The 11,403-nt window shown below is 32.9% G+C and overlaps 1 protein-coding gene and 1 pseudogene across 1 annotated transcript; both read left to right on the top strand.

Annotated features, from left to right (window-relative positions):
• The first annotated feature begins 3,733 nt into the window (after positions 1-3,733).
• LOC108849043 (putative FBD-associated F-box protein At1g50980) lies at positions 3,734-5,212 on the top strand (annotated as a pseudogene).
• A 3,132-nt stretch (positions 5,213-8,344) lies between these two features.
• On the top strand, positions 8,345-10,095 carry LOC130502099 (uncharacterized). Its single transcript, XM_056996908.1, has 2 exons — positions 8,345-9,569; positions 9,860-10,095. The coding sequence occupies exons 1-2, from the start codon at positions 8,441-8,443 to the stop codon at positions 9,892-9,894; spliced, it is 1,164 nt and encodes a 387-aa protein (XP_056852888.1). The 5' UTR covers positions 8,345-8,440; the 3' UTR covers positions 9,895-10,095.
• Positions 10,096-11,403: the final 1,308 nt, after the last annotated feature.

Raw genomic sequence — 11,403 nt, 5'->3', positions numbered from 1 at the left:
GTAACGGTTTGATATAAAATCAACATCAACTTTTTTCAAAAAACATATTGAAAATGATAAGAAAAACTGACAGTTTTTTTTTTAAATCATTAAATTCTGCAATTTAATATAATCAATAAACAAACACCACAACCTGCAATTTCTTTTCCCGTTCGATTGCTAGAACCCACGATCAGCACCTGTTGACTAGTTTCACAAAACTTAAACCAATTGTAGTATCATTTTGTGCTGAAAAACAAGATCGATCACTAGTATTGACTGAACACGAATAAAGCTAATAACCAATAAATCATTCAAATCACAACCGAACACATAAGTGCAGGAGAATTATTTTAAATAATTTAAACGATCCTGCAAAAAAAATGTTAGCTCAAGAACACAAGCTTTACACAATAGCAGAATTGGTTGGAGAAGCACAACTCCAGATTTTGTTTCGAGACTGTTGATTAACCTGTTCTTAAAAAACAGAACTTTTAACAAATATCAGTATTGTTAGTGCAAAGCATAAACAATATTTAAAGATTTAAGACTGTAGGAACCTTATTTCACTACGATAGGGACAACTGATATTTATAAAAATAATAAGAACAAAAAACAAAAAATACAATACCGAAACAAATGAATGAAGAAAAAATTGCAGAGTCGAGATGGTTAATCTCTTTCCTTAAATCTTTAAACGCCCCGTAGTGTGACGGTTGCATAGCGCTCAGATTCCCAGGATACAACTGCAGCATTGTTTCTGTTTACCATCACCGAAAAATAGAATCTATCGACCCTAGTTTTGTGTTGCACTCTCAGACTCAAGAAATAAAAATACTAACATGACTATTCAATATAGGAGATTGTGGTTTTTCTTTTGGTATTTGATCTGTGTCTTTCTATCATGCTAACAAGCTATTTATATAGAAAAATAATGAGAAGCACAAGTTTCATTTTCAACATAGAAATGAAACCTCCATGGTGCACTAATGGAGACTTTAATTTTTGTCAATTAATATGTGAATTCATTTCACATTTTGACCAAAAAATTAAAGAATATAATTATTATTATTTGACTCATTCAAACAAAATAATATACTTTAAATGAATTTCTTTTTTATATTTTATGAATATAAAAGATCACGTATATTTGGTTTATAAGATTAAGTTAATGAACATGAAGTCCAACTAACAAATCAAAACCCAAATCCAAATATCTAATGTGTATATTTGTAACTCTATACAAGTTTCTCAAATCACACACATTAGACCTCCATTTCTCATTCACACTAACTCTATTTTTAACGCTAAAAAATAGTTCCAACAGGTTTCACATTGCAGGTGAATCCCCGTAAGATTCGGGCTTGATAGAGAGAAAATGAAGATTTTCAGACATAATTTTTCAAAGAGCAAAAGGACAATATTGTTCGGTTGACTTTTTTAAATTTTTCTTTTGGGCTTGGTTATTAATAGGCTAATAGGCTAATGTTAAACATTTAGACAGCATGTTGGCAATTATAGATTAACCCATTTAGATCAATATAGTATAAATTGACACGTGCATCAGCCCATTAGTGCGTTTTGGCAACAGAGAAGAAATTATGGGCTTGGTTATAATTTCGTTTTTCGTCTTTGGACTTTATTATTAAGGGCTAACTAACCCGCCCGACTGGACGGGTGTTTGCTTTAATTTGTAAAAGTGTTATCAACTAATTATATGAATTTGAAAATTATTAGATTTTATAAAGTATGATCCACGTTCTTCATTATCATATGATTGCTATTATATTTAATGTATTGTAACACGAAAAATACTAATACCTTAGTGTATATATATATTGTATTGTTTATTTGATATTGTAACCATAATATAGAAAAATGTAATTTTAAACTAATACTGACATATCTATCGTACCTGTGTATTATATATAAGAATAACTATAGTAAACAACCAATAATTACAATGGCCCAATAAATGATCTAGTTATCAAAATTGATCATAATAACAAATTAATTAATGTGACACAATTCTATAGTAACAATTTTATTTTTTATAGTTTATTTGATATTATAACCATAATGTAGGAAAATGTAATTTTTAAATTAATGATGACATATCTATCGAACGGACAACAAATCTTGTTTCAGATAAATATATTTTTACCTATGTATTAAATATAAACTATAATACAAATAACTATAATAAATAACCAATAATTACAATGGTCCAATAAATAATTTAGTCATCAAAATGGTTCATAATAGTAAATATGGCCAATTCTATAGTAACAATTTAATTCTATAGTAACAATTTAATTCTATAAGCTCAAGATGTTATCTTTGTGTCCAAACAACATCTTGTTTTTTTTATCTCTGCAATTCATGCTGCCAAACAAAACTAAAAGTTACTTCTACTTTAATAAGATAGATGTTAAAATTATTATTCAATAAAACTAAATTATATTTTATATATGTGATTTTGAAAACATGTACAATTTATAGCATTTTTTGTTAAACATACTGTTTAAAAACCAAATTCATATCCTTAATTCATTTAAATTAGATTTTTACCTATAACCAAAATCTTTACATTTTGTCACTAGTTAACAAACCATCACTATAATACAATTCAATTCCTTAGGTCAAAAACTTGGCAACAAAAAAATAAATTCTAATTGGGTTTTACGACTGAATAACCTAAATATTTATAAAATATTCAAAATTATTTGATTTTTATTCCAAAACATTCTGAAAATGTGATTTTTAGTCTAATTTTTCAAAATATTCCAAGAACAAGAATCGAAACAGAACCGAATTGAACTCAAAATTTTAACGGGTTGCAACCGTTGTTGTCCAGGTCAAACCATAACAAAAATAATCACACATGAATCAAACCAAAATTTATATTTATGACCAAATGGTTTCTATATCAGTTGAACCAAAAAAACTAAAACCGCAACCGGACTGAAACCGAACACTCATGCATAAACATATAAGTGAACAAACTGACGGTTTAATAAAATTTTTAACAAAAGATTATACCGCACTTGTAAAACACGGATCAAAATCTAGTTTAACATTATAATTAGAATGTGACTTCTTAAATATATAGACTCAATCTAAACTGAAACACATGTATGCTTGTGCTTCTACTAAAAACCGATTTGCTGGTTACCATATTCAATCTCAGTTCTTTCGAATCCATTTGGTATATTCTTGATGGCTCACCTATGATCCAAGTTTGTTAGTATGTGATATGTTTTCTAGCTAATATGCTTCACCATTTCACCTAATGTGATATATATCTGTAAAAAAATATTTCCTTATATAAATACTTTTAAACAAAAGGGACATATACCAGCGGCGATCTATATATATATATATATATATATATATTTATATATATAATTTTAAAAGAAAGAGCATATGTAGTGATCCATATGGTTATGGTTTGATTATTATCCAACCAAACTATTAAGACAGAACAATTTTTAGTTTTAAGAGTTTTATAAAATATTAATTTAAATTGTTTCCAATAGATAAGTTTTCCTTCTTTTTAGTCAACATCTCATGCATGCATTTAGGCAATAAATCTAGCTCTATTTTTAAAAAAATTATAATATGGAAAAATATATATACATTTCTGGTAACCACATTGACTAATGACTAGATAGTTTTGTAATAGGGTGTTTCATTCTATGTTCACAAAAAATAGGGTGTTTCACTCTTTTTCTCGTTTTAAGAAGGAAATAAAAAATAAAAAAAGGAAAGGAAAAAATGTAACGTATATTTGAGAAGCAAAGTCTGAACAGGATTCTCATTGAGATATCAAAACTAAAAACATATATACACAGTTTTGTAGAAGTGAAGAGAACACAATTGCAAATACAAAGATCTTTTCAAAAGAAATTCACCGGTTTAGGGTTTGTTCCTTGGTTATGTTAATTTGCTATTGTAAAATCAATGAGGAATCAGATTCGTAGGAGTCCTAGGTGGGGTAAAATGAGTGAGTTTCCAGACGAGTTGCTGTTGAAGATACTGTCTTTTCTTCCTAGTAAAGATGTTGTAGCCACGAGTGCCATTTCAAAACGGTGGAAGTCTCTTTGGAAGGAGGTAAATATATTCAGATATGATGATACTCCTCCATATCCTCTCACTTTTAAAATGTTTGAGCTATTCATTAGAGGAAGATCAAGTGTAGAGATCTTACAGCTCAAGCTGAACCCAAATTACTCGAGAATAGACATCAACCCTTTGGTTAATGATGCAGTTGCTCGCTCTTTGAGAGAGCTGAGAATATATATGCTTTACAAATCCTTTGAGTTGCCTGAAAGCTTGTATCTCTACCCAAAACTTGAAACCCTCATACTTGAGAAACTTAGTCTTGTGGATATTCCATCTAACGTTTATTTGATTGGTGTCAAGAAACTCCACATTTTAACTGTTACATTCTCAAACGACGAATCTGTCACAAAGCTTCTTAGCATATGCCCACTTCTTGAAGACTTGGTAGTGAGAAGAGGCTTCTATACCAATGTAATGTTATTTACTATTGATGTGCCAACGCTCAAGAGTTTATCTATTGATAATTCATCTGGGAAGTCTCGTCCTGAAGGGGTTCATGGGTTTGTGATCAATGCACCTGCTTTGAGGTGCTTTAGCATTAAAGATAGCTTCAGCAACTATTTACGGTTTGGTAATATGCCGGAGCTGGTCAAGGCGAGTGTCAACATTGTGTGTGACCAACCTGAGGACATTCTAGGATCCCTTGTCTCAACAAGATATCTCTCTCTTTGTTTACAGTCTCCATATCTTCCTCTTGCTACTTCGTTCCTCTTTCTTGACCACCTAGAGCTATATCCATGTCCTTCCCAGTGGTCTAATTTACTCAAAGACACTCCAAAACTCCGAGTTCTCAAGTTGTCTCAGAAACGCTCCCAGTACAACGACGTGACTGATTCATGGAACCCACCAATTTCTGTTCCTGAATGTTTGTTGTCCCATCTGGAGATCTTCGAGTGGAGACAGTACAAGTGTACAACGGCACCGACCAAGAGAGAGAAGCTGCAAAGTATATCCTAGCAAATGCGAGTTGTTTAAAGAAGGCGACATTCTTCTCAAAATCTGCAAAGAAAGTTGATATGCTGAAGGAGTTGGAGTCTGTGGCAAGAGGCTCAAAGACTTGCATGCTTGTGTTTGAGTGAGCGCCTCGGTTTTTAATAACTTGGGATAAGAATTTTCCAACATACTTCTCTTATTTTCCGTAATCAAATACTCTCTTCATTTAATATCAAGATTTCATATCAAGTGTCATTCTAGTTTTCAAATTTTGTTATAAGTGTGTTTTATGTTTTCAATGCATAAATTATATAATTTTCCAATGTTTATTTGTACTTTCAGCTTATTTAAAAAATTAATAGTTTTCTTAATTTATGTGTAAAAATTTTAAACTACGCTTATTATGGAACAGAGGAGTATGTGTTTCTTAATATTGAATCAACGAAGGTCTAAACTTAGACATTGATTGGCAGAGCTAATGGTAAATCAGTGTATAATGTAAAAGCACGTATGCTGCAGAATCTTTATGCTTCATTATAGTTTTTAATAAAATTATTGGTAAAGCAATAGCAATATACAATTTTAAAATTATCATAAGAGTTAATATATATTATATTTCCTTTAGTATATATTAACAATATATTTTTTAATTAAAAAATGAATTTTATTTAATTATATAAATTAAATTTTAATTTTTAAATTTTATTATTTAAAAAATAATAAAATTTATTTAAAATATAAATTTATTTTGGATATAAAAATAAATTAAATAAATTGGTAGAGCAGTAAATAATTCATATATAATATTATCATAAAATTAATATATGATATATAATTTATTTATTTTAAATAATATAGATATATTTTTATAATATATATATACATATATATATATTATGTTTTGTTTTATTATTAAAAATAAGGGGTAAAAATGAATGATACGTGTAATTATATAAGCTATATTATGTTTAAATGTGAAATATTCTTCTTTCAAAACAATTAAAATATTTAATCGTAACTTTTAGTTTAAAAATATAGACTTATTTTTTGATTATAAACATAATTTTATATTATTAAATAAAAATAAATTAGTTATATACAATTATTTTTAAATTTTTATATATTCTAACCGTAAATGCTCTACCAAAAACTCTATGTGAGAGCAATGAGCAGAGCATTTGAGAATATTACCATTTGGTAAATATTTTTCTAAATGTTTTTGGGATAAATATTGATTAGATAATAACGAGTATAATGGATATAATAATGTCTTTATTGTCCTTTTTATGTATGTTTCTGTGTTCATGTATAGTTTCTATGATAAAATAAATGGTCAATCTTCATAAAAAGATTATTGCTTATCCTACATCCGAACAAAAAGAAAAAATCTAAGACCATCACCAATAATACATTATTTTGAGGAAAATATCAAAGAATGAAGAAAAACTCTAACGTAACATTTCTCACAATTTCAATTGATGTTGAGCTTTTTTTAATTTACATACTAATTCTTAAACTTTTACATAGCTTTCTAAATCTAAAATATTAAATATATGTGTTTTATACTTCAAAATTATTAATACTTTCCTTGATACACTTATAAATTCATATAAATCATTGTATATTCTATTAAAAGTTATATATATATATATATATATATATATATATATATATATAAAGATCTATTTAAGGAGAAAAACGAAGAGAACCATTGGAAAAAAACTCAAACTCAATTTGAATTACATCATTTTAAGGGAAAAAAAAGATACCCATTGGTTTGCATGCACCTTAATTATATTCGAAATAGTGGCTACTATAATAAAAAATGTGCAGTGTACAACAAGATATGTAAGTATTAGTGTGGTAGGATAAATTAGAACAAAAGCAAACTAAACTAAGTTGGTCATCAAAAAGAAAGTTGAAGCAATACAAATACACAATGGGATAAGTGTTGGCCGTCCAACTTATTCACCAAGCCAATGTCACAAAACATCCATGCAATGGAGACCTAAAAATCAAACTTAATACTTGTCTCTTTTGTCATAAGCAGGGGAGAAGCCCAGAATTTATTATAATGGGTGGACCATCATTAAATAAAATATTTTAGGTATATATTAAAAATAAAATATTAAAATTATTAAAACAACTTTTTTATAAATGCAATTTTTTTACTCATTGTCTAAAATTGGATAAGCATTTCTTCATATGTGACATCATCAAACAATTTTTCGATAAAACAAATGAGATAATCACTTAAAATGGTCTTCTATCCGATTTCATGGAACTGCTTTCGCTAGTTTTATTACAAAAAAAAAAATTAACATTTACCGTTGCAATTGGTAAAGTCAAAATCAACTTAAAAACCTATAAACCAATAATTAAAACCAACTAAGTTACATACTATTTTTCATCGTCAAGACAAATCTAATCAAAATCAAAAACACAACATAAGTCAAATGTGCAATCTACCAAAAATATGATTTATGAAACGTAAATAAATTGAAAAAATGTAAAACCTGCAAGACATCAACTGTAATCAAGAGTAAATCCACTATCTATGACTTTTGACTTTTACTACTGAAACAAAAAATCAGATTCTATAAAAATAATTACTAATTGTAGGCATATTTTGGAACAAGAGAAGAAAACTTTGTCAATTTGATTGATGATTTGCACTTGCAGGTTTAAGAAGTTTAAGCGATTAAAACTTTTGAACGAATAGTTAGGTTTTAACAAACAAAAAAATAAAGAATATAATTAGGTTTTAGAGCTAATTTTAATGTTAGTGGGCTAAATTATTTTTTTTCATTTGGGTTTAATGCAAATTTCAATGGGTACACAATCAGAAATTATAATGAGTGCACATTTCAAATTACTAAATAATCACATTAATTTTTCAAAAAACCATGGGTGTCTGTGCACCCCTTCTCCACTGAGTAGCTTCGTCCCTGGTCTCAAGTAACCTTTTTAAGAAGAGCCTTGTTACGAAGACCAACCGAAAGCAAAAGTTCATAGAACCAGAGTTTCCAATGAGAGATACAAACCCAAATAATAGGGGGTGTTTTTGTAATTGTAGGCAGAGAGCATTGCAATACTGACTCAACTTTAGCCACTCTGAAGTGACTTAGCAACTAACCAAAGTAACTATTGGCGATAAGTATCATATATATTTGAGATATACTTGTATTAGTAGATAATGATAAGGTCTGTGTATATCTCCTATTTGTGTGGGATTTAGGAAGTTTCGTTGATGTATATATACGGCAGAAGCCGATGTTAATAAACCACAAGTGTTCGATATCTTATTTCACATGGTATCAGAGCATCGATCAATCTAAAAGCTATACAAAATTCTTGAGTTTTTGTCGTTTGTTCAAAGTCAGAACAAAGTTCGTCAGTGACGATGTCGGATGAAGATAAGAAAGCAGAAGAGGTCTCTGCGGTAGTGAAGAAGATTGGTAGCGTGAGTGCTGAGTTAGCACCTTCTTCACCGTACAAGTTGTATGGATCCGATAATCCTGGATCTGTGATTACTTCGGTTATGTTAACTGGAGAAAATTATAACCAGTGGGCCAATGAGATGCTTAACGCTCTTCAGGCCAAACGCAAGACTGGTTTTATTAACGGAACCTTGAAGAAACCTTCGGTGGAGGATCCAGATTATGAAAATTGGATAGCTGTGAATTCAATGATCATAGGATGGATACGTTCTTCAATCGATTCCAAAGTCAAGTCGTCGGTGTCGTTCATATCTGAGGCTAGTCACTTGTGGTCTGAGTTGAAGCAGCGTTTCTCAGTTGGGAACAAGGTTCGCATTCATCAGCTCAAGGCTCACTTGGCGTCCTGTAGACAAGAGGGTCAGAGTGTGCTCGAGTACTATGGTCGGTTGTGTTCTCTCTGGGAAGAATATGCGATATACAGACCATTGCCTATGTGTACATGTGGTGTTGCAGCAGAAATATCGAAGGAAAGGGAAGATGATAAAGTACATCAGTTTCTGATGGGACTGGATGATTCACGTTATGGTGGGTTGTGTACAACTCTCATCGGGTTGGATCCACTGCCATCTATAGGTGAAGTGTACTCCAAGGTAATTAGAGAAGAGCAGAGGCTGTCAGCTTCTCGTGTGCGTGAGCAACAACAGGAAGCAGTTGGTTTTGTTGCTCGACAAGGTGAAGGTACTTCTCGTAGTGATGACCAAATCAGTTTGAAGAATGATAGTATACTTCGAGGAAGAGATCGTGTAGGCGCTTGCACTCATTGTGGGCGTACTGGCCATGATAAGAAGAACTGCTGGTCTTTGAATGGTTTTCCAGATTGGTGGAACGAGCGTGCGGAACGTGGTGGTTCAGTTCGTGGAAGAGGTAGAGGTGGACGAGGTGCTGGTAATGGCAGTGGTCGTGGAAGAGGTATTGCATCTGCGGCTCATGCTACAAGCTCCAACGCCTCAGCTTTTCCAGAGTTTACTCAAGATCAATGGAAGGTTCTGTCTCAGTTGATCCAAGAGAAGTCCGGAGCTGATAAACTTTCTGGTAAGAACAAGTTTGGTGATGTAATACTTGACTCCGGAGCCTCTCACCACATGACAGGACAGCTCTCATTGTTGACAAACGTAGTGTCCATATCACCGTGTTCCGTGGGCTTTGCTGATGGTAGCAAAACGTTTGCTCTCAGTATGGGGAGTTTTCCTTTGTCGGAGAAAGTGTCGTTGGACAACGTCTTATATGTGCCTTCATTGAATTGCACTTTGATTTCAGTCTCTAAAATACTGAAACAAACGGGTTGTCTTGCTACCTTTACTGATACTATTTGTGTTTTACAGGACCGTTTCTCGAGGACTCTGATTGGAACCGGTGAAGAGCGTGATGGGGTTTACTTCTTGACGGATGTAGCTACTGCGAAGATTCACACTGTTTCGGCATCTTCTGATCAGATTCTGTGGCATCAACGTTTGGGACATCCGAGTTTTTCAGTGCTTTCAGCTTTGCCCATGTTTTCTTCTACTTCTGTTAACTCTAGCTCTTGTGAAGTGTGCTTTCGTGCTAAACAAACTAGAGATGTTTTTCCAAACAGTATTAATAAATCAGATGATTGTTTTTCATTGATTCATGTTGATGTTTGGGGTCCTTACCGTGTTCCATCTTCCTGCGGTGCTGTGTATTTTTTAACAATTGTCGATGACCATTCTCGAGCAGTTTGGACTTATTTGTTACTCGAAAAGTCAGAAGTTCGTCGTGTTCTTCTCAACTTCTTTGCCTATGCTGAAAAACAGTTTGGTAAAAGTGTTAAGGTGGTTCGTAGTGACAACGGCACTGAGTTTATGTGTCTGTCAAGTTACTTTCGTGAGCAAGGCATAGTTCATCAGACTTCATGTGTAGGTACTCCACAACAAAATGGTCGTGTTGAGCGCAAGCATAGACACATCCTAAACGTGTCTAGAGCATTGTTATTTCAAGCAAGTATGCCGGTTACATTTTGGGGAGAAGCAGTTTTGACTGCAGCTTATCTCATTAATCGTACTCCTACTGCTGTTCTCAAGGGACGCTCACCGTATGAGGTTCTCCATGGAAGCAAACCGGATATGACTCTGTTGCGTGTGTTTGGTTCAGCATGTCATGTTCATCGTGCTCCTCGTGACAGGGACAAGTTCAGTGAGAGGAGTCGTGCGTGTGTGTTTGTTGGTTATCCTTTCGGCAAGAAGGGTTATAAGGTGTATGACATGGATCGCAATGAGTTCTTCGTCTCTCGTGATGTGATTTTCCGTGAAGATACATTCCCATATGCATCTGGTGATGCTCCTTTGCCGTCATTTGCTACGCCTGGTGAGGTTGTTGATGAAGATTGGGTAGTTTCCTCGCCTGTACAAGCAAGGGGGAGTAGTGGTTTGCCTCCAGCTGGCTCTGAGGATTCTGAGACTGAAGATGAAGTTACCGTCACTGAGTCGTTACCGAAGGTGGCAGAGGTTGTTTCTGAACTCGTATCGTTACCCAAGGTTACAGAGGTTGCAGAGGTCGTTTCTGAACCTCTTAATGATTCATCAGTTGTCACACCACCGCCTCTAGCTCCTGCTTCTGCAGCTGACACTGTCCTACCAGAACCTGTTGAGCAGCTTGGTCGTGGTCATCGTTCACGAGTGCCGTCTGTAAAGCTTCACGACTACATCACCTACAATGCAGAGATTAAGGCACTCGTCAGTATGTCGTCTGAAACCCATCACGCTCCCATCGTGTCTCCTGTTCATTCCTTTGTTTCGGTCCAAGGTAACTCACTATATCCTTTGACCAATTATGTTTCTGATTCTAACTTTTCTGCTCAGCATCGGGCGTTCTTAGCAAATATTACAGCAGCTACTGAACCTCGTCACTA

This window comes from Raphanus sativus, chromosome 1 (genome assembly GCF_000801105.2).
Source record: "Raphanus sativus cultivar WK10039 chromosome 1, ASM80110v3, whole genome shotgun sequence".
NCBI classification, from domain to species: domain Eukaryota; kingdom Viridiplantae; phylum Streptophyta; class Magnoliopsida; order Brassicales; family Brassicaceae; genus Raphanus; species Raphanus sativus.
This window is presented reverse-complemented; position numbering and strand designations above follow the sequence as displayed.